General features: G+C 36.4%; 1 protein-coding gene across 1 annotated transcript in view; it reads left to right on the top strand.

The window, feature by feature from the left end:
• DCLK1 (doublecortin like kinase 1) overlaps window positions 1–25,775 on the top strand; it is a 596,478-nt gene that overhangs the window by 223,467 nt on the left and 347,236 nt on the right. Inside the window, exon 3 of the mRNA XM_053708444.1 lies at window positions 20,008–20,107. Coding sequence (XP_053564419.1) covers window positions 20,008–20,107 — 100 coding nt within the window. The remainder of the gene's footprint in view (window positions 1–20,007; window positions 20,108–25,775) is intronic.

Here is a 25,775-nt window from a genome sequence, read left to right on the forward strand (position 1 = left end):
AGAGTGGACTTATGTGTACTCTCCTCATGTCTCAGGGGTTCAAACCTGTTGCTGGTTGGTACTTGGGTGTCTTCCCAATAATTCCTCGCACCTGTATAGTGTGTATTCTGTTGGTGCAATCTCTCATTTTGCTCTTTAAACTGTACTCTAGGATATGTGTTCCTATAGTTTTGTTTGTGATGATATTCCTGTGTATAGTTCCCTCTTCCTTCATAGGATGGAAATCTAGTCTGGAACCTGTTGCCCCACCTTGGTGGTGATCTATTACTCGATCTATCTTCCCTCATGTACTGTCTTGGGGACCTGTTTCTAATGTATTCTTCTCTTTTTGGATACCAGGGAGATCTAGTTCCGTAGTGTTCATATCTGAACTGGTTCCCAGGACTTTGATATTGATTATAATAAAAACCTGTTTGTGGTCTGTTTGATGGGGATTTGTAATGCGGGTTTTGTGTCTGATCCCACCTTTGTTGATGTCCCCTATTACCATCTCTCATGTGATTTCTAAAATTGGGATGATCTTTAACGTCTCTATCCCTTGGTTCTGGGTAATACCTTTCATTATTATTCATATTATCATTGTGGTTATGGTGATAATTCTCATTATAGACCCACTGTCTATGTGAATTTTTATTGTTATTTCTCTTTGAGGCCACCGTTGTCCACTCAGTTCTTGTGTTTAAAGTCTCAACTTCCTCTGGTTTTTCGTTATCAGTGTTTGTGTCTAACTCAGATTCGGCACTATTCTGTGTACGCCAAGTGTATGTATAAGTTATCTATATCAATTTTAGATAATGTTTATTGGATTTTCAAATATAATAATTAAAAAAAAAAAAAAAAAAATTTTTAATTATTTAATTTTTTAACTTTTCAAATTATCTGTCAATATTTTAAATTTTAATTATCTGTTATAATGTTTTTTACAGATGTACTTATATATAATGGTTTTAATAGAAACATCGCAATTTCAGTCTGATATCCATTTTTAATATATGGCAAGTGTGTGTTTTAAACATCTGCTAAACGTGTATTTTTAACATCAGTTAAATGTGTATTTTTAACATCTGCTAATTGTTTTTAATATTTTCTTAATATTTTCTTAAGGTATGTTTTTGAATTTTTTTTTTTTTTGTAAATAAATTTTTATTGAAGTTGAAAGAAGTATTAACAAACAAGATTCACCTTTAGAACAATATTACATCAAAGAGAGTCTTACATTGTCTAAAATCTAAGTTTGGTGACAAAATAGTATTGACATGTAATAAGAGAGTTACGTATATTCATATTTTAACATGATGCTAGACAAAAGTACAGGTGAAATAAAATAGAACTTCATTTTATATTATATTATTGGCAAGTGATCTCCACAGCACAATGGGAAACGCTTCATAGCATAACTGAGTCAGAGCTTCAGTCTGTGGAGAGTTGGTATGTGTGTTGGCCACTCTTGGGCCGCCATATGTAGGGGGGAAGGGGATATCAGCGGGCAAAAAGCCGCTCGGATAAAAGAGGGGGAAATGGAGGGGCGGAGCCTTCAAATCAATGCGGTGGAGCTTATAATATAATTGAATATGGATTGGTCTCCTCTTCTATTAAACAAATAAGTTATGCCTAGCCGTGCCTTCCCAGTTAGCACAGCCCGGCAGTATCTATAGAAACTGAGGTGGAATTATATGTTCTAGGGTGGGACTAACCTGAAATAAGAGTGTGCCTTCTTCTGGGTATGGGTGTATACAATACCCTCAAGCTTATCAGAGGTGCATCATGTTAAAAAAAGTTAACAAATTAGATATATCAGTTACAGCTGCACAAGCATGATTAAAGTCTCATTTAAAATGTTAACAGATTGCATAGACGGTATTAAGCTAGACACACAATGTAATCCTGAAATACAACAATGTAGAGTATAAACAATACAGGAATAATCTGATCGTATTCTAGATTCACATAGTCAATGTAATACAAGCAGTGAGATAAGGTTTACATCCGCAAATGTTACTGTGAAAGACTCTATGGATAACCACGTGTAAACATGTGTACACTCTAAATAAGATTAATAGACAGGGATTAGTGTGTAGTGGTTGAGCCCCCTAATTAGGGTATGACTGGTAATATTTAGGTGCGACTGAGCATAGAAATTTGAAGGTTGTCAAAGGTAACCCGTCCCTACTTAGGCAAATATAGGAGAGGATAACAGTAGATAGAGGTAGCTCCCCTGAACCATGCCATGTAGATGAAGCTTAGGGGAATAGTTATGTAAATCTATAACATGAGAGTATCCCCATATATGAAATTAAGTTTTGTAGAAAAAATGGATGTGCAGTGAAACACAATTACATAACTGATATGACCTGATAGTACAGCGCATGTAGAGATTAGTATGGAGCCATGAAAAGCACTTAGGTAAGGAAGTAAAGCTACACATATGTTAAGGGGAGAAAAAATAGTAATAATATATACATAAACATACATACACTCATACCTATGCATACACATGCACATAAAATACAATAGGTGTGCATTAAAGTTATGTGGCTATACCCATGTAGGGAGAGAGATATTATTAACATCAATAGTAAGACCAGAGGTGCAGGCCAGAACTTCACTTATGTTAGCAAAAGCAATAAGACTCATCTATGTAGTTGCCCTTCATGTTATACAGGAATCAGTTTATATGTTTTGCAGCTGGAATAGGCCACCTCTTTATGTTTACATCAGGACTAGGCAGTGGGCAACAGTAAATATGTGTATACGTACTGTCAAAGACATGGCAGACTTTGCCACTCTTCTGCATTAATCTATACAGTAATTGTCTGCAAAATATATGGTATACATAACATAATGTATAAAAGCGTGATTAAGCATCCATAGGGTAAAAGAGAATAAACTGGCTCTCAGAATATAGAGCAACTTTAAATACAAGTGATAACTATAGCCATAGGTATATTGAGTCTAATGCATGTTGCCGTCCATTGAAATCTAGACTTTAACCAATACCTTCCCTGGCATTATCTGGCTTAACCAGGGGCAGATGGTCTGGAAGGAAAAAAGATATTCCCAGGTACCAACGAAGAGAGTGAGATATGGCTGATGGTTCATGCGATAGAGATCCTGACTGGCATTCGTAGCTCCGGAGTATCCCCAAATCAACCGATCCACAAGAGGTAGGAATTTGAGCCTTATTTGGCAAGCTGAACAGAAACGCCGCCCTGTCAAGTCCCACTCCGACCGGCCACTTCAGAGCCGAACAAGTGGCAGCAGTAACGGCTTTATGATTGATGCGTCTCTCTGAGCTAGGGAGGAGTTGAGGCCACTCACGCTGTACAACTAGGCCTCCATGGATCCCATCTGTCCCAACATGAGAGCAGAGATGCTGTGGGTCTCCCTCTTCCTCCGGTACACCAGCTGCGATGAGGGGTGAGTCAATTAGATTCTCCTGTGGGTTAGCGAATAGATCCTCTAGGTCTAGCAACAGGAGTTGGTGTAGGTTGTTAAATTGAGAGTCCATACGGCGTTCAAACGCCATCAGTGCATTCTTGATTAGGGTTTCCATCTTGTCAGCTGCTTGGAGGATCGGAGCTGCTATCGGATGGTGAGCGGTATGTGAGTATACAGGATCCAAGTTCCAGTAGAATGTAAGTTTGACATTAAGCTTGACAGTACTAGTGGAAATTTTAGATTGTAGATTCAGCCACGGCAAGATCGCTATAATTGTGGCATCTCTACTGCAATGGCGGGACTCGCGCTTCTCTGTATGCTGACCTGTGGCATTGCTGTTAAACGCTTAGACCAAAGGTGTTTGAGAGGTAAAGCTTCTCCAATCTGCTGGCCAGTGAGAGTTATATGATAATTTCTATCTAAACTTCATTTCTAGAGCCATTTGGGATGTTTTATTAAGGTATTAGAGCAGGACCTAACAGAACCTGCGTCTGCCCAGCTCCTCAGTTGGCTCCGCCCCCATGTTTTTGAATTTTAACGCACATAACAATTAGAAGCACTAGTGTGTTTAAGGGAATTCGTAGCAGCATCTGTATACTTTAGATTATATTAATTAGATTGTCATTCAGTATTCTGTGGCTATATCATGTAAGGCAATTGAACTCCCGATAAAGGACTTGAGCCAACATACCGTTATAGGGATTCTTCCCCCCAAATGCTACGGAGTGAAAACGAAACTCCGGAAGTGACGTCCTACGTAGAACGCCACTTCCGGTTTAGTTTCTTAGAGCAACCAGTTCCGGTTACGAGATCTAACAGAGGGCAACAAATAGAAGTACAGGAAGTTAGTAGCCCAAATCCGGTGTAATAAAAACATCCAGACCAGCACACTACCATTAAGAGATACAAATTCCGGGTCCAAACGGACCAATGGAAGTAGCGCATTTTTGGCGCAATTTTTTGGCGGTTTTCATCTTTTGGGACCAAACAGCCTATTTAAGACAAGGGATTACACAGAGCCATACCAGTCTTGAGAAAGATCCAGTAGGATTGAAACGCGTAGACTATACACTGGTATTAACGGCTCAGGTCCCTATCTGGTGAGTTCTTTACCATTTTAGCCACATTTTAAATAGCAATATTGCACTATATATTTTTATTTTTAATATATTTCGACTAATGGAACATTAGGTACATTAGGAGCTAATTACTACCAACAACATCCCAAAAAGGATATAATTGGATATACACCATCACCTAGAAGAGTTTTGGATTTCTACAACAGGAGACTATTCTTAATTAACTTTTCACACCTTATATATAACTTTCACAATTTTCACATTTTTTCACAAATATTACTCACAAGGAATTTGACACTAAGATTTTTAAAGGTGTACACCTATTTTTTCAACTTTGATATTTTTGATTTTTTCACTCATCTTTAAAACAAACATATTTTTTGAAGCAATTGCACTTAATATATATTTTAATTTTTTCTAATTTTTCAATTTTTTATTTTTTCTATTTTCTTAACTCTTGTGATTTATTTCTTGTAACCAGATATAATTCAGAAGTTTGAATAATCAATTAAGGTATATTACCCATGCTTAATATCATTGTCTATAAATTTTTTGTTATAATAAACATGTATACTTTTTAAAGGAAAATTCATTTGAACCCCTTTTGACTCTACCCAGCAGGGACTCCTATATTAGGATTTCTCAGCGCTCCTTCTAGCCACAATTCTCTGTCATTTATAAGATCCGCTCAAGAGATCTTGCATATAGGAGCTAAAGTAGTATTACTCATTGGCGCTGGAGACTCATACACTTCCACAGAGTTTTTTCTTTCCCCTTCTCCAGCAGTTCAATAGCCCAGACACGAATCCCGTCAAGGACTCCTCCACTTGAGCAGCAGTTAGTCAGTATCCTGGGGGGATTGGAATACAGAGCCGTACAGAGCACTGAACTTGCCCTGCTCACTCTAGGCCCGCCCACCAGAAGTCTTCGCCTTATTATTCTTTGCTGAAAGGTTTATCTAGGAAAGTTCAGGAGCAGCAAATAACATAGGTTATAGCTGCTGATTGGTGGCTGCATATATATACAGATTGTCATTGGCTCACCCATGTGTTCAGTTAGAAACCAGCAGTGCATTGCTGCTCCTTCAACAAATGTTCATACCATACCATCAGATAAAATAATTGTAGTGTTTTTTTTACACATGAAAATGATTACATATGAGAACATACAAGGTTGTACAGCTGAACAAAATAAAAATCATCTCTCCCCATTAGAATGACAGGCTGTCACCTAAAACACGTGTTTCGTTACTTTGTTTTTTATACGCAGTGTCAGAGTTACAACTGTCTAACTCAGGGGTATCAAACTCAAAGTATCTGGGGGTCACTGGCCAAATGTTCTTCTCCCATGGGAGGCCGCTTGAACTGAGTAAGTGCTACAGAACTGGCTATACTAGGAAATGGAAGTGACATTTAACCAAGTAGTGGTGCATGGTGGGAGTTGTAGCCCACAATAAACATACATAGTTGTTTATATTTATCTTATGAGTGCCAAGTGAAGTGATCATATTGGAACTGTATAGCAACATAAAAAGTTGTTATACAGTGCATGGTTGGAGTCTACACTGGATGCTTTATATTTATTTTGTGAGTGCCTATATAGAACATCAACTAGTTACACCTCTTAGGGTCCTAAAAAAAATTGACAGCCCAAATTAATGGTTTACCTATTAAACAAGGGAGGGCCCGATGAAACTATCTTGAGGGCCACATTTGGCCCTGGGGCCGGTACTTTGAAACCACTGGTCTAACTAATGGAACTGTCAAAAGCCTAGCACAAGCGGCAGACTGTATAAGCATCTCGTCTGCTAACTGATGTGCGCAGTTGGTACATGATCCATGAAAATATCCAGGTGCTGTTAAATTAATCTGATTAGCTTGAAAACAGTTTTAGGCAATTTGACTGCGACAGATTAACACTAATATTGTTTATATGACCGAAATATTAACATTGGGTGTTTCAGCTGCAACATATAAACCATTTAATACATCATAGTTCAATAATGTGTAGACAATGGCTCAATGAAACTTAATTAAAGTGATATTAAAGAGTAAATACATGCCAGGCACATTGCTGTATTCAAAACATAGATTATCAACAGATATAAAACAGGCAGTAAAAAACACTGTGCAAACAAGGCCTTGTGGAAACCCTATTAGATTTTATCTCTAGCAATCCTTTAGTCCACACAGACTTTGCACAGTGTGTTTTATTGCCTGTTTTATTTATGCCCCTAATCATCCTCAGTAGAAGATATAGATAAGGAGAAAACGTGTCGAACATGGTAGCGCCAATTACTCAATTGCTTTACAAAAACTCAGTAGAATTTAGAAAACCATCTATTTTCAACATTAAATTAAAGGGAAAAAAAAGTAATGAAAATATATTGCAAGGATTTTTTAACTACACATAATTAAACATTTTGCGCTAGATTACAAGTGTAAACATCGCTAGAAGTAATCTTTTTGCAAAACCTAACTTGCGATAACTAAAGGACTTTGGATATCGCGACTGTGCTAACTTACTCTCCTTATAGGGTTCCATTTATTAAGCAGCGGATGCTGCTTCCGACTCACTCCGCTTCAGGTCCTAAGACCTCTGCTCCTTAACTCGTCTGCCACCTCTGAGGTGGCGGACAGCAATCAGCCTGATCAAATACAATTGGGTTGATTGACACCCCCTGCTAGTGGCCGATTGGCCGTGAATCTGCAGGGGGCAGTATTGCACGAACAGTTCACCAGAACTGCTGGTGCAATGATAAATGCAGACAGCGTATGCTGTCTGCATTTATCGATGTGCGGCGGACATGATACGATACACTTATAGCTCACACGCTAACCTGACAAACGTTATTAATATTTCACATTCTAATGTTCTTCACATACAGGAAAATGTTATTTTTATTATTAAATATATATTCCTTTATCTATCTATACCTATATATCTATTCCTATAGATATATAGGTATATATATATATATATATATATTACATTAACATTATCATATATATATATATATATATATATATACTGTGTGTGTATATATATATATATATATATATATATATATATATATATATATAAAATAAAATGACATTTTTTCTATGTGAAGAACATTGGAATATAAAATATGCGTAATGTGCTTTGGGTTTCGGGCTTTAGGTCTAACACGGTGTCAGGTTAGCGCACATAAAGAATGGCACATTGTGCTTTATGTAAAATATTAAACATTAAAAATAATAATAATTAATAATTATTATGGATACTGTAAAATATATATATATATATATATATATATATACTTTATATAAATATATATATATATATATATATATATATACAGTATATATTCTATGGATTATTTAGAATTTTATAGTACATCTATAATAATTATTTGCATTTATTATTTACTAATTAATATTTTTCAATGTTTTTTATTGAATAAATATTTAACGCACCTTTATATAACCCATGTCGAGTTTGTGCACATAAACCCAACAGAAGTACATCAATTCTTCAAGTTTGCTAATCTAACATGAGTTGTAAAAAGACACATTGAGGCCTAGTTATCAAGCCATCAACCTCAAATACGCTGGAATTCCGCAGCGTATTTGTGGCGAGGCTGATTCGCCTTAGTTATCAAAGGCTAGAGACCGGCAAAAGTAGAATTTAGTGACTTAAGCTTCGATCCGCCGGACTCAGTCCGACACAGATCAATTCTTACGTCACTCCATTCTTACGACGAATGAAGGCTCCTTTAAGGGACGTCATCCCTTATGGCATCCCTTCAATTCCGATTGGCTGATAGGATTCTATCAGCCAATCGTAATTAAGGTAGGAAAAATCTGATTGGCTGATTGAATCAGCCAATCAGATTGAGCTCGCATTCGATTGGCTGATCGGAACAGCCAATAGAATGCAAGCTCTATCTGATTGGCTGATTGGATCAGCCAATCGGATTGAACTTCAATCTGATTGGCTGATTCAATCAGCCAATCAGATTTTTCCTACCTTAATTCCGATTGGCTGATAGAATCCTATCAGCCAATCGGAATTGAAGGGACGCCATCTTGGATGACATCCCTTAAAGGAGCCTTCATTCGTCGTTAGTCCGTCGGGGAAGAAGGATGTTCCGCGTCAGCGGGATGAAGATGGATCCTGAAGAAAGAAGATTGAAGACCCCGCTTGGAAGATGACATCGCCCGGATGGAAGACTTCTTCAGCGCCGCTTGGAAGATGAGATCGCCCGGATGGAAGACTTCTTCAGCGCCCCTTGGAGGATCACTTCATCGGATGGAAGACTTCTTCAGCGCCCCTTGGAGGATCACTTCTGCCGCTCCGGATCTCCTCTTCGGTTCCATCAGTGGCTCGGCTGAGTGAAGACGACTCAAGGTAGGATGATCTTCAGGGGGGTAGTGTTAGGTTTTATTAAGGGGGGTTTGTATTAGATTAGGGGTATGTGGGTGGTGGGTTTTAACGTTGGGGGGGTTGTATTTTTCTTTTACAGGCAAAAGAGCTGTTTTCTTTCGGGCATGCCCCACAAAAGGCCCTTTTAAGGGCTGGTAAGGTAAAAGAGCTTTGAACTTTTTTAATTTAGAATAGGGTAGGGCATTTTTTTTATTTTGGGGGGCTTTGTTATTTTATTAGGGGGCTTAGATTAGGTGTAAGTAGCTTAAAATTGTTGTAATATTTTTTAAATGTTTGTAACTTATTTTTTTTATTTTTTGTAACTTAGCTTTTTTATTTTTTGTACTTTAGTTAGTTTATGTAATTGTATTTAATTGTAGTTATTTGTAGCTAATTTATTTAATTATTTTAATGATAGTGTAGTGTTAGGTTTAATTGTAACTTAGGTTAGGATTTATTTTACAGGTAATTTTGTATTTCTTTTAGCTAGGTAGTTATTAAATAGTTAATAACTATTTAATAACTATTCTAACTAGCTAAAATAAATACAAAGTTACCTGTAAAATAAATATAAATCCTAAAATAGCTGCAATGTAATTATTAATTACATTGTAGCTATCTTAGGGTTTATTTTACAGGTAAGTATTTAGTTTTAAATAGGAATAATTTATTAAAGTATAGTGTAGTGTTAGGTGTAATTGTAACTTAGGTTAGTTTTTATTTTACAGGTAAATTTCTCTTTATTTTAGCTAGCTAAGCTATTAAATAGTTAATAACTATTTAATAGCTATTGTACCTAGTTAAAATAAATTGAAAGATGCCTGTAAAATAAAAATAAATCCTAAGATAGCTACAATATAATTATTATTTATATTGTAGCTATATTAGGGTTTATTTTATAGGTAAGTATTTAGTTTTAAATAGGATTCATTTAGTTAATAATAGAAATATTATTTAGATTTATTTAATTAATATTTAAGTTGGGGGGTGTTAGGGTTAGACTTAGGTTTAGGGGTTAATAATTTTATTACAGTGGCGGCGGTGTAGGGGGGGCAGGATAGGGTTAATAAATTTATTATAGGTGGCGACGGTGTAAGGGGGCAGATTAGGGGTTAATAAGTTTAATATAGGTTGCGGCGGGGTCCGGGAGCGGCGGTTTAGGGGTTAAACTATTTATTTAGTTGCGGCGAGGTCCGGGATCAGCAGGATAGGGGTTAATAACTTTATTATAGAGGGCGACGGTGTAGGGGGGGCAGGATAGGGGCTACTAGGTATAATGTAGGTGGCGGCGGTGTCCGGGAGCGGCGGTTTAGGGGTTAAACTATTTATTTAGTTGCGGCGAGGTGCGGGATCAGCAGGATAGGGGTTAATAACTTTATTATAGAGGGCGACGGTGTAGGGGGGGCAGGATAGGGGCTACTAGGTATAATGTAGGTGGCGGCGGTGTCCGGGAGCGGCGGTTTAGGGGTTAATACATTTATAAAAGTTGCGGCTGGGTCAAGGAGCGGCGGTTTAGGGGTTAATAACTTTATTGAGTTGCGGGGGGCTCCGGGGGCGCCGGTGTAGGGGGTAGAACAGTGTAGTTTAGTATGGGTGCTTAGTGACAGGCTAGCAATAAAGCTGTCAAAAAGCCGAAGAGCAGCGAGATCGGATGAGTGATAACTCTCACAGTCCGCTGCTCATCGCCCCGTACTTGGTGCGTGGCTTTTTGACAGATTTATTGATAACTTAGGTGAAATTTTGCAGGTCCTAGGCGGCGATGGTAGGCGAGGGTATTGGGCCGGCGAAGGCAGGAAAGTTGACACGTTGATAACTAGGTCTCATTGTGTATTATTAAATATAAAATATTGCAAAATATGAATAATTTATATAAATAATTATTACAAGTTTACTAAAAAAAATCGAAATAATCCATAGAATATAGATAGATATTACATTATCTATAATATTTAATAATTATTATTTGTTTAATATTTTATATTTAATATTTTATTTAACACAGATCAATATTGTTGAAACATACAAATAAAATAAACATATCCTAAAAATGCCCAGTAGCTCAGTAACAGATTTAGGTAAGATTGCAATTTACTCTCTATTGCTGTTCACCTTTCCAGATGGCTTTTGCTCTTGTTTGCCCACCAACCAGAAGTTCCCAAAATACAAATTTTTAGTCCTGGGACCACAAAAAAACTATGGAACAAATTTTTAGTTTGACCTTTTTCACAGGGGCAGCAAAAATGAGTGCTGAGTGTGGCATATGTCCTATGGGCTGCCAGTTAGCCATCCCTGATTTAGTGCAAAGTTAGTTGCCCATTATGCAATGCTTTCTTCTTCTTGAATACATACAGAAAGAAGTGCACTCACAGGAACGAACAACCATTGTTAGCCTGTTCTATGGCGATTTACCACATGGGTGCAGCTTCTTTTTAGCCCAGTAATGATTTTCACAGAGTAGAACTTTCCTTTTCTTCTTCTTGAAGATGGATTATTAACTTTTGTTCTTCTGTAAGTAATCTGAAATTAAGAAATGGAGTTGCAAGTTTCCAAAGCAATCACTTTTCACATTGTAGTAATTTGTGTGGTGTAGCAGATTTGTTACACAGTAGGTGCCATGTTTTTCTATGTCTGCCAGTCTATGTTTATAGATTCTGTGTGCCAATTATTGTTTAAAGTTTTTATTTAAAGCTTTTCCAATCATCATTGATCATTCTTTATTATTTATATTAAGAAACCATTTCTATTGCATCAAAAGAGTCCTATGCTATTGTGTTCTTATTTTTAGTGACAAGATAGGTTGTTTGGTGGCATGGAGGGAGTTTGTTATAAATAGGGGTAATGTACCCAGCTCTATTTGACATGCATTTTAGTTTAATCCTAGGGCTCCATAAGTTGTGAGTAGATACACTTAATTTACTTTCCTCTTGACTCTCTGGTAGTTTATAAAATAGGCTTGAATTCCATATTGTATTCAAAAAGCCTTTATGTAGTATACAAATCATGCAAACCTCAACTTGTATAATAGAGGGATGTGCTTTCTCTGTGTATCATCTTGTTGGCAGAATTAAGTATTGATTGTGCAAATATTATTTATATATATATATATATATATATATATATATATATATATATATACAGGGAGTGCAGAATTATTAGGCAAGTTGTATTTTTGAGGATTAATTTTATTATTGAACAACAACCATGTTCTCAATGAACCCAAAAAACTCATTAATATCAAAGCTGAATATTTTTGGAAGTAGTTTTTAGTTTGTTTTTAGTTATAGCTATTTTAGGGGGATATCTGTGTGTGCAGGTGACTATTACTGTGCATAATTATTAGGCAACTTAACAAAAAACAAATATATACCCATTTCAATTATTTATTTTTACCAGTGAAACCAATATAACATCTCAACATTCACAAATATACATTTCTGACATTCAAAAACAAAATAGCACAGGAGTTGTCAGCGCTTAAAATCTAAAAAGGATACCTAAGCCACTCTCCACTATCTCCTCAAGATAGAAAATGGACAAACAATATGGCGATTGAGAGGGCGCTAATAAGCTGGGTATACTTAACACACCTAATTGATTAAGATTATATCAAAACAAAGAATAAATCAAATACGGTGAATTTTTTGTCAATCTTTTACTAGTGGAGATAATCCCTGATTTGTGCAATACATAAATTCATAAAACAATATATGAAAACATTTGAAGACACATAAAATAAAATTGGATACAATATCTTTAACTAGTACTGTAGGAATACCACCCTGATATAAAAATATATATTTATAATAAGCGCTTTTAAAAATAGAATTGATCAATGTTTAAGTCCTTAAAATCAATTAATTTATTCCTGGATATAATGGACAGTCTTTGTAGTCCTTATATATTTTCAACAGATGAAATCCCTTTGGTTGTATGGTTTATTGCATACAAGACTTATCTCTGTGATTAAAATTAATATACTGGATAAAAACGATAAAATGTTCCTTATTTAGGATACTTTGTATCCTTGCTTGGTTATATATATAACTTTAACTCACAGAAAGTTGCAGCGACTGTATCCAGATGTCGCTGTGATGTATCTCAGAAACTGTGGTCTTTAATCGTAACACGCTCCTTGCGTGTGGGCCGCTTTGTGTGCTGCAGCTCCTATCCTCTGGCACAGGATTCTCCACTCCCTCCGTGGGGAGGTGTCCAGAGCTAAACTGGGAGCTTCTAAATTGAAATTTGGATCTTCGAGGATCGCACTTACGAAAATCCAGACTGTTTGTCACAAGCAGGGAGCTGTGAACATTGGAGGCAAAAGATAACAGCTCATCAGATATTCACACGCAAGGAGCGGCGTACCTCTGCCGGTCACCTCCCCACGGAGGGAGTGGAGAATCCTGTGCCAGAGGATAGGAGCTGCAGCACACAAAGCGGCCCACACGCAAGGAGCGTGTTACGATTAAAGACCACAGTTTCTGAGATACATCACAGCGACATCTGGATACAGTCGCTGCAACTTTCTGTGAGTTAAAGTTATATATATAACCAAGCAAGGATACAAAGTATCCTAAATAAGGAACATTTTATCGTTTTTATCCAGTATATTAATTTTAATCACAGAGATAAGTCTTGTATGCAATAAACCATACAACCAAAGGGATTTCATCTGTTGAAAATATATAAGGACTACAAAGACTGTCCATTATATCCAGGAATAAATTAATTGATTTTAAGGACTTAAACATTGATCAATTCTATTTTTAAAAGCGCTTATTATAAATATATATTTTTATATCAGGGTGGTATTCCTACAGTACTAGTTAAAGATATTGTATCCAATTTTATTTTATGTGTCTTCAAATGTTTTCATATATTGTTTTATGAATTTATGTATTGCACAAATCAGTGATTATTTCCACTAGTAAAAGATTGACAAAAAATTCACCGTATTTGATTTATTCTTTGTTTTGATATAATCTTAATCAATTAGGTGTGTTAAGTATACCCAGCTTATTAGCGCCCTCTCAATCGCCATATTATTCAAAAACAAAACAAAAACAAATCAGTGACCAATATAGCCACCTTTCTTTGCAAGGACACTCAAAAGCCTGCCATCCATGGATTCTGTCAGTGTTTTGATCTGTTCACCATCAACATTGCGTGCAGCAGCAACCACAGCCTCCCAGACACTGTTCAGAGAGGTGTACTGTTTTCCCTCCTTGTAAATCTCACATTTGATGATGGACCACAGGTTCTCAATGGGGTTCAGATCAGGTGAACAAGGAGGCCATGTCATTAGATTTTCTTCTTTTATACCCTTTCTTGCCAGCCACGCTGTGGAGTACTTGGACGCGTGTGATGCAGCATTGTCCTGCATGAAAATCATGTTTTTCTTGAAGGATGCAGACTTCTTCCTGTACCACTGCTTGAAGAAGGTGTCTTCCAGAAACTGGCAGTAGGACTGGGAGTTGAGCTTGACTCCATCCTCAACCCGAAAAGGCCCCACAAGCTCATCTTTGATGATACCAGCCCAAACCAGTACTCCACCTCCACCTTGCTGGCGTCTGAGTCGGACTGGAGCTTTCTGCCCTTTACCAATCCAGCCACGGGCCCATCCATCTGGCCCATCAAGACTCACTCTCATTTCATCAGTCCATAAAACCTTAGAAAAATCAGTCTTGAGATATTTCTTGGCCCAGTCTTGACGTTTCAGCTTGTGTGTCTTGTTCAGTGGTGGTCGTCTTTCAGCCTTTCTTACCTTGGCCATGTCTCTGAGTATTGCACACCTTGTGCTTTTTGGCACTCCAGTGATGTTGCAGCTCTGAAATATGGCCAAACTGGTGGCAAGTGGCATCTTGGCAGCTGCACGCTTGACTTTTCTCAGTTCATGGGCAGTTATTTTGCTCCTTGGTTTTTCCACACGCTTCTTGCGACCCTGTTGACTATTTTGAATGAAACGCTTGATTGTTCGATGATCACGCTTCAGAAGCTTTGCAATTTTAAGAGTGCTGCATCCCTCTGCAAGATATCTCACTATTTTTGACTTTTCTGAGCCTGTCAAGTCCTTCTTTTGACCCATTTTGCCAAAGGAAAGGAAGTTGCCTAATAATTATGCACACCTGATATAGGGTGTTGATGTCATTAGACCACACCCCTTCTCATTACAGAGATGCACATCACCTAATATGCTTAATTGGTAGTAGGCTTTCGAGCCTATACAGCTTGGAGTAAGACAACATGCATAAAGAGGATGATGTGGTCAAAATACTGATTTGCCTAATAATTCTGCACACAGTGTATATATATATATATATATATATATATATATATATGGTAAAACTACCTACTGCAGTACTGCTTTATTCTGGCATCTGAAGAAATACAACTAAATTAAACTAAAAGTATGCAAACATTACCAACATAAGCTGTCACCTCTATATGTAGGGTTGTCAGCTGTACTCCATGAAATTATTAGACAAGGGGGTGACTCGGCATGGGTGGTAATTGAGGGTCACACAATTGACCACCCAAACATATATAATTTGCACAACTGATGGTTTTACCCTGTTGGGTACTAATAACACACACACACAGCAGTGATGTGACTCCCATTGTTTTCTAATTAAACAAATAGGGCCGACATAGAGACAAATCATACAAAATCTTTTGGATTTTTTTTAGACCTTTTACTGTAATGTAGAAGCTTCTGTTTCGTATAAAGAACACTACATAGCAACACAAACATTTCTTAAAATAAAATTTGTGTTTCTAATTTTTTTTAAAGGGATAGTCTAGTCAAAATTAAACTATAATGATTCAGAAAGAGAATTCAATTTTAAGCAACTTTCTAATTTACTTCTATTATCAATTCTTCTTCGTTCTCGTGGTATCTTTATTTGAATGTAAGCATAGGAGCCAACCCATTTTGGTTCAGCACCTGGATAGCCCTTTGCAATTGGTGGCTACATTTAGGTGCTGAGCTGAAAATGGGCTGGTTCCTATGCTTACATTTCTGCTTTTTCAAATAAAGATAGCAAGAGTGTGCAGAAAAAATATAACAGAAGTACATTAGAAAGTTGCTTAAAATTGCATGCTCTATCTGAATCATGAAAGAAAAAAATTGAGTTTCATATCCCTTTAATTGCCTTGCCGTACTGACGAGACTTATTAGAATATCGTGCCTGAGAGCGAGGTTTTAAATATCAGGCCCACAGAGAGGTGATTATACCCTAATAGTTTCTAATTAATAATAAAATAAATAAATGAGATTACCCCAGTGTTTTAACACCTCCCTCATTTCACCTGTGGCTGCTAGTTTTGCATGTGCAGTGTGACTGGTCCATAGCTGTAATATATAGAAGCATTAACGCACCTTTATATAACCCATGTTGAGTTTGCGCACATAAACCCAACAGAAGTACATCAATTCTTGATAAGTGCTAATCTGACATGAGTTGTAAAAAGGTGCATTGTGTATTATTAAATATAAAATATTGCAAATTGCAATTTCACAAATTTTGGACATAATGCACATGCGTGCCAGCGTCATCACATACCTGGCCACATACGTCACTGGTAAAATATTTAGAGCTGTGAAATTAGGGAACCCTTTCTAGAGCGCATGCGTGGGATTTTTTATCACAAATGGTGCGCTCATGGAGTCTTCGGCAATATTCGGAACTCCGCCTCCCACTGCAACTACTCCCATTACTACTACTACTCTAAAGCTGAGTCTCCGTGCTCGTGCATGACAAACAGCCACTCGACTATTGCCACTGCTTCTTCTGATGGTCCAATGCAGCATTTCACAGGCTGCCTTAAATGTCATTGTGTTTCATACATCTCCAATTCATTGTTCTCTTTGTTAATCAATCAATAGATTTACAGCTGCACTAATTAATTTTTATTGGATGATATTACAACCTATTTGTTTAAACAGTTGTTATTGGTTAATTAACAAAGAGAACAATGAATTGGAGATGTATGAAACACAATAACATTAAAGGAAGCCTGTGAAAAGCTGCATTGGATCAGCAGAAGAAGCAGTGGCGATAGACGAGTGTCTGTTTGTCATGCACGAGCACGGAGACTCAGCTTTAGAGTATTACTAGTAATGGGAGTAGTTGCAATGGGGGGCGGAGTTCCGAATATTGCTGAGGAGCCGAATAAACAGCTTTCCATGAGCGCACCATTTGTGATACAAAATCCCACACATGCGCTCTAGAAAGGGTTCATAATTTCACAGCTCTAAATATTTTACCAGTGACGTATGCGGCCAGGTATGTGATGACGCTGGCAGGCATGTGCATTATGTCCAAAATTTGTGTGAAACAGCTGATGTAACGTAACAGGAAGTGACATGGTTCACTGTTTTCCAAAGTTCGCCCTCTTACCAGAACACCGGCCCATTTTTGGTTTAGCACCTGGGTAGAGCTTGCTGGTTGGTGGCTACATTTAGACACCAATCAGAAAGCGCTACCCAGGTGCTGAGCCAAAAATGGACTGGTTCCTATGCTTACATTTCTGCTTTTTCAAATAAAGATAGCAAGAGTACGCAGAAAAAATGATAATAGGAGTACATTAGAAATATCTTTGAACACCTCCCTCATTTCACCTGTGGCTGTGCTAGTTGTGCATGTGCAGTGTGACTGGTCCATAGCTGTAATATATAGAAGCATAAGAAACCTTTAAAATTTAGCTGCCACTCAGGGGACTTAAAAGAAAACTGAATATTTATGTGTCCAGTATTTTTGTATAGACATCTTACTCAAATAATTCATCATTGTGTGCAGTTTTAAAATATCAGATATTGTATTTAGTTAGTTAGTTTACTCATATACATTTTGTGCATAAATTACAAGGTGGTAAAATGTGATATAAAGATCAAATTGTATCTTCTATAGTTACAATTTATAATTACAGAATTAGACAAATATAAATCTCATAACGTCCTGCTACACCAATATGTTAAAGGGATAAAATTATTTTAAAGTAATTGTATTATGCTCAAAAAAAAGCACTTTCCCCTAAGAAAAGTCAGTTATTGGTACTAATGAAAAGTATCCTTAAAAGAACATTTCCATATATTACTTCCGTATACGCTGTACATTTGCTATGAGCATGCCAGGAGCCAGTCCGGAATCAATATGGGACTAATGTATAAGAGTAAGCTTTTCAAGGGCAATGAAAAATGCCAGAGACAGCAATACATTTAGCACTTTTGAGAAAGCAACACAGCTTTATTCATGCAAAAAAATTATATATATTTAAAGGGACAGAATGGTCAAAAATGAAATGTGCATTGGTGCATTTCAGTATGAACCATTTTTTGCAATATACTTAGCACAAATGCGTCTAGTGTTTTCTGCTGCATACGCACATATGCTGTGAGGGTCTGTGCACCAGTATTCAAACATTAGACCTTCTCAGATAGACAGCAGTGGGTTGTATGACACAAATGATGTCTTTACAGACAATACTCACCATCTTCAGCGCTCTAAGTTTAATACTGGTGCACAAGCCCTCACAGGATATGTGCGTATGCCACTAAAAATGTCATAACTTTTACTAGTCGCATTTTTGCTAATGGAAGTATTTTGCAAACATGCTTATATTTCAAATTGAAATGCACCTGTGCACATTTCATTTTTGACCTTTCTATCCCTTTAAAAAAGTCAATAGACTCAAAATTATTTTGACGACAGCATTTCAACATGAGACTTAATAGGATGCACCTGTCAGATTGTGAGCATTTGCAGGAAGTATATCAGCCAATCGGCATTAGTAGGAAGTAACTAAGAACCTTTACAGGATTTACACAACTGATACTGATTGTTAATTTAATTTAAGCAACATCAATATCACCTGTTTTTTGGCTAAACAATATTTTCTTTGTAAATACTGCATTTTAACCCTTTGATGACAGGGTTAATTTGTCTACATTGGAACAACTTTCTGATGTAAACAAATTAAAATTGTGCACGCGATCGCAAGATTTCAATGATGGGATCGGGACAGGGGGGCATCCCTGTGACGCTAGGCACGCCCTTCAGACCACGATCACATCATGGACAGCCAACGGTAATGATGTTCTATTTCGTCCTAACGGCACTAAAGCCCAGTGTAATTATGACGGAAAAGAACGGCATAACGGCGTTAAAAGGTTAATATGTAACTGAAAATCTTTGCATACAATAATTCTTACATCTCCCTTTAAATCCTTACCAATGAGGCTGCAACACAAATTGTATACATCAGAATATGAATGTGCTGCATAGAAAACCAGCACATTGTGCATAAGGTTTTCTCTAGTTCTCCATGTGCTAAAAGTATTTAGGAAAGTAGAAACACATATCTAAAGGGACATGCAAACAAATCTCTTTCATGGTTCAGATAGAGAATTCAATTTTAAAGAACTTTCTAATTTACTTCTATTTTCTAATTTGCTCCATTCTGTTGGTATCCTTGGTTGAAGAAGCAGCAATGCACTACTGTGAGCTAGCTGAGTGCATTGGGTGAGTCAATAACACGAGACATATGTGTGCAGCCACCAGTCAGCAGCTCCTAGGTTACCTAGGTAACCTTTTTAACAAAGGATACTGATAGAACAAAACAAGTTAGATAAAATAAGTAAATTGGAAAGTTATTTAAAATCACATGCTCTATCTAAATCATGAAAGACAAAAATAGGGTTTCATGTCCCTTTAAGGCAACAGCTGAAGAATCCTGGCAACTTAAGAAATATAAGTGTCTCGCAAAAGCTATACCGTTCATATAATTAATTGCAGCTAGACCTAAATTAATTCTTCAGATTATTCTGTTCAAATCACCTTTTGACAGAAGTGAAGTGACTGACACATACATGCACTAAGGGATTATACTAAATTTCCTTGCGCCACATTATCCCTTCATAAAAAGTACCTTTTACATAGAACAGATGGTTAGCTGCAACCCCTTTTATAGGTCTCTAGAGAAGAACCCCTGTTGATTTCATTAAGTGTAATGTTTTACTCAGGTTTGGTTTAGGAAATGGTTTTGCGTTTTTACTGCATTTCATGATAAAATGTAACTTCTTTTGCAGGTGATGTGCCTTCAAGATTTCTTTGCTGATGATGACATTTTTATTGCTTGTGGACCTGAAAAGTTCCGTTACCAAGATGATTTCTTGCTGGATGAAAGTGGTAAGAGAGAATTACAACAACTTCTCTAAACTTTAGTGAAGAATAAGATTCATGTTCGTAATCTTTCAGTATTGTCCAAGTTTATGTCAACTAAAATTGAAGATCCAAAATCAACATTTCTTTTCTTCAGTTATTTCAGACCCTTTATCAAAACCATATGAAAATGCATTAACGGTTATAACATGAATCTCTTCCTTTCTATGCTCTGGGGTTACTATGAGAGAACAATATTAACCTCTTGGCTACAAAAGGATTCTGCAACACATTGAAAATTAAGTAAATTTGAGAAGCAGATTTATTTGATCAACATGTTTAGTAACTCTGTGGGTCACAAGTAGGGTTGCCACCTCAGCCATGTTTTCCTGAACACTTATGAGTTATACATACTGCAGGGTGTGCAGGTAAGAACATGTATTTCAACTCTGGGCAGCACACAAATAGTGGCACTGAACAGTACTATTCATATTCCTCTCTGCACACCCTGCAGCATGTGTAACTTATAAGTGTCCAGGAAAACATGGCCGAGGTGGCAACCCTAGTCACAATACACAAGCCAGGATTTGTTTGAGTATGCTAAATATATGCAAGATAATGATCTTAATTACTTTACTCAGAATAAATATATATATATATATGTCAAAACGTCTGTATACAAAGTAAATGTTTTAAAAGCATTTAAAAGGTTCTGCGGTACACCTTTAAAAAAATAATCTTATCTCCTAAGGGCAATTAATCACTGTGTGTAATGTAGCAGAGTTAGGCTTTGGAAGTCGGGAGTATGCATTTCCAGTTCTCATTGGAATTGGAAAACCATATAGAGTTAAATTGCAGTTGTTTTTTTAGTACACACAATTAAACATTTTATATTTTTCTTGCCCTTTGAAATAGTTTTATTGGTATATAATACATTATATATATATATATATATATATATTCAATGAATTAAAAAATGCTTTGTGAATAAAATGACAATCTGAATGAATAATAAAATAAATAGTTAAATATATAAACATTTATTTGATATATTAGGCTGAATGTTTCTTTTTCTTAATCTGTGTAGGAAATCTCTTAAAATTAGGAGTACAATATAATTTTTTTTTCTATGCATCAAAGATAAACAACACAAACACGAACATATGATATTTTATATTTTTAGTCAGAACTTATAATAAATATATATTTATGTAAAATGTTTTTGTAACATGTTTTTCAAGAAACCAGAAACTTAAAGGGACATTAAATACTTTGAGATTATAATTTAAAATGATAAATCATATATATAATACTTTCATTATTTATATATATATATATATATATACTTTCATTATTTATTTTGTCCCCTTTTCCTCTAATTCCATTCTAAAATTGTGAGCTTTTCAGTTCCTGCTAGAAATGAAAGTGCAGGACAATGTTATATTTCAAACAGTCATTGGCTGCACATTCTCGTAACCTATTTATAACTGTCCCTAATTGGCTGCAGCATAGAAGGTAACCTAAGTTACAACATGGAAGCTCCCATTGTTTTATAGACACTAAAACTTTACACTTATTTTGTCAATATTTAAACAGCTAATAAAACTTTAAAAAATACATCTACATGTTATTCTCAGACTAATCTTTTCTTTCTCACATGCAGTTTAGCAGACACATGCTGCATGTGAGAAATAGTATTGCAAGCACCTTTATTTTTGTTTTACTTGCTGCAACATAGATTATAAGTTTGTTTTTTGTAGGAAGGAAATTTAGAAATTCATTATTGCTTAACATTCCCATATTTTAAATTTTTTGAACACTAGAAATATGAGTACTTGTTAAAGGGACACTGAACCCATTTTTTTTATTTTGTGATTCAGATAGAGCATGACATTTTAAGCAACTTTCTAATTTACTCCTATTATCAAATTTTCTTTATTCTCTTCGTATCTTTATTTGAAATGCAAGAATGTAAGTTTAGATGCCGGCCCATTTTTGGTGAACAACCTGGGTTGTCCTTACTGATTGGTGGATAAATTCATCCACCAATCAAAAGGTGCTGTCCAGAGCCTGAACCAAGAAAAAAAGCTTAGATGTCTTCATTTTCAAATAAAGATAGCAAGAGAACGAAGAAAAAAATTGATAATAGGAGTAAATTAGAAAGTTGTTTAAAATTGCATGCTCTATCTAAATCACGAAAGAAAAAAATTGGGTTCAGTGTCCCTTTAATGGCATTATTATTTTACTTTATTATTTGAAACAAATATGTGTATCCATGTATGAAAACATTTAAATGTAATAATACAAATAATATAAAAGAATGGAATGATGTAATGTTTCAGTCTTCTGAGAATTGCCCCTATATTACCCTGTTTTTTTATATATATATAAAACAGAAACTTTATGTGGTTATGATGTAATATGTTAAAGAAGCCAGATGTGTAAAAACGTACTGTATTTTGTTTAGAATATTTCTTTATGAAACATGACAAAACTATCAAATGGTGAAACAGATTAGGACTAACACATTTAAGAAATGAGATAGGTAAATATTAAAATATTATAAAATACTGATACAAATACAGGGAAATATTTTGTTCATTAGAATGATAGAACACACTATAATTTTTTAATAGTGTGGTGCATTAGGGGTTAAAGTGACAATAATCACCAGAATTTGAACATGTAAACAAATGTAAAGTATATAAATATGTAAAAACTTTTTTTGAATAAACTGTAATTCATAAAAATAAATCTTTATACAGGAACTATAGCAATGTAAGTTAAAAAAATTAAAGGGACATGGAACCCAAAAATTTGCTTTTGTGATTCAGATAAAACATACAATTTTAAACAACTTTTATTTTTTATCTAATTTGCTTCGTTCTCTTGGTATTCTTTATTGAAAAGTATATCTAGATATGCTCAGGATCTGGGAGCTACGTAGCTGCTGATTGGTGGCAGCAAATATATACCTCTTGTCATTGGTTTACTGATGTGTTTAGCTAACTTTCAGTAGTGCATGGCTGCACCTTAAATAAAGGATACCAAGAGAATGAAGCAAAATTGATAACAGAAGTAAATTGGAAAATTGTTTCAAATGTATGCTGTATCTGAATCATTAGTTAAACATTTTGGGTTTTATGTCCCTTTAAAGGGACACTGTACCCAAAAAATTTCTTTTGTGATTCAGATAGAGCATGACATGTTAAGCAACTTTCTAATTTACTCCTCTTATCAAATTCTCTTCATTCTCTTGGTATCTTTATTTGAAATGCAAGAACGTAAGTTTAGATGCCGGCCCATTTTTGGTGAACAACCTGGGTTGTCCTTGCTGATTGGTGGATAAATTCATCCACCAATAAAAAAAGTGCTGTCCAGAGTCCTGAAACCAAAAAAAGCTTAGATGCCTTCTTTTTCAAATAACGATAGCAAGAGAACGAAGAAAAATTGATAATAGGAGTAAATTAGAAAGTTGCTTAAAATTGCATGCTCTTTCTGAATTACAAAAGAAAAAATTTGGGTACAGGGTCCCTTTAAGCTGAGGAAGGTTATGGTATATTGTGCAAGTGTCACAATATGAGTATTATCAAATCGCATTATGGGCTCAATTTAAGAATGCAGCTTTGGAGCATCATGCAATCCTGTAGCCGATAGTTAAGATGCACTGCTTCTTAACCCCTTAACGACCAACTTCGTACCCTGTACGTCCTGCAGTCCTGGGCTTCTTTCTTTCAAAAGAGCGAGATCACGCTATTTCTGCATGCCCCACAAGTGGGGCACTGCAGAAATAGATGTACAGAGTTGTCGATGCAGAGAGGGCCACGGTGGTGCTAATCGTTGGTGGGTGGGAGCAATTGCAGGGAGGCGGGTAGGCAGCCCATCGCTGGTGAACATCCGTCCAGCTGTGTGGAAACACTCACCGGTGCGCGCAGGTGCGTGCGTTGCGGGTGGGGGCGTGTGCATGCGTTTGTGTGTGCGCGCGTGCCCGCAATCTGCACATATGTGCATAAAAATGGAATGGGAGAGGGTGATGGGAGAGGGTGGAGGGAGAGGGAGGGGGCAAATAATGTTAGGAAAGGGATCTGGGAGAGGGGTAGGGTTTTGAGGGGGGGCAGCTACACTACAGAAAAAAATATATATAGATAAAAAAATTGGGCACAATTTATTGAAAAGCAGGTACTGGCAGACAGCTGCCAGTACCCAAAATGGCAGGAAATAGAGAGAGGGGAGAGGGTTAGAGAGCTCTTGGGGGGGGGGGGGATCAGGGAGGTTGGGGGCTAAGGGGGAATCCTACACAGCAGAAATTAAAAAAATAAATAAATAGAAAAAGCCTTTTATTTTAGTACTGGAAGACTTTCTGCCAGTACTTAGGATGGCAGGGACAATTGTGGGGTGGGGGAAGGGAAGAGAGCTGTTTGGGAGGGATCAGGGGGTGGGATGTCTCAGGTGGGAGGCTGATCTCTACACTAAAGCTAAAATTAACCCCACAAGCTCCCTAATTAACCCCTTCACTACTGGGCATAATACACGTGTGGTGCGCAGCGGCATTTAGCAGCCTTCTAATTACCAAAAAGCAACGCCAAAGCCATATATGTCTGCTGTTTCTGAACAAAGGGGATCCCAGAGGGGCATTTACAACCATTTGTGCCATGATTGCACTAACTGTTTGTAAATAATTTCAGTGAGAAACCTAAAATCGTGAAAAAGTTAATGATTTTTTTAATTTGATCGCATTTGGCGGTGAAATGGTGGCATGAAATATTCCAAAATGGGCCTAGATCAATACTTTGGGTTGTCTACAACACTACGCTAAGGCTAAAATTAACCCTACAAGCTGCCTAATTAACCCCTTCACTGCTGGGCATAATACACGTGTAGTGCGCAGCAGCATTTAGCAGCCTTCTAATTACCAAAAAGCAATGCCAAATCCATATGTCTGCTATTTCTGAACAAAGGGGATCCCAGAGAAGCATTTACAACCATTTGTATCATAATTGCACAAGCTGTTTGTAAATAATTTCAGTGAGAAACCTAAAGTTTGTGAAAACGTTTGTGAAAAAATTTACGATTTTTTTTATTTGATCGCATTTGGCAGTGAAATGGTGGCATGAAATATACCAAAATGGGCCTTGATCAATACTTTGGGTTGTCTCCTAAAACAAATATATACATGTTAAGGGTTATTCAGGGATTCCTGACAGATAGTGTTACAATGTAACTATCGCTAATTTTGCAATAAAAAGGTTTGGAAATAGCCTATGCTACTTGTACTTATTGCCCTATAACTTTCAAAACAAGCAAAGAACATGTAAACATTGGGTATTTCTAAACTCAGGACAAATTTAGAAACTATTCAGCATGGGTGTTTTTTGGTGGTTGTAGATGTGTAACAGATTTTTCGGGTCAAAGTTGGAAAAGTGTGTTTTTTTTTATAATAAATTAGAAGATATGATGAAATGATGGTATGTTTAGAAAGTCCATTTAATGGCGAGAAAAACGATACATAATATGTGTGGGTACAGAAAATGAGTAAGAGGAAAATCACAGCTAAACACAAACACCACAGAAAAGTAAAAACAACCCTTGTCCTATTCCTTTCATTATGCAATATGCTTAAATATTTTGTCAAAGTTGTGCTCCTGTGCTACTCAAGATGAGGATACAGCTAGTGAACAAACAAGAAGCAGGCATA

Source organism: Bombina bombina, chromosome 3, assembly GCF_027579735.1.
Source record: "Bombina bombina isolate aBomBom1 chromosome 3, aBomBom1.pri, whole genome shotgun sequence".
Lineage (NCBI taxonomy): Eukaryota > Metazoa > Chordata > Amphibia > Anura > Bombinatoridae > Bombina > Bombina bombina.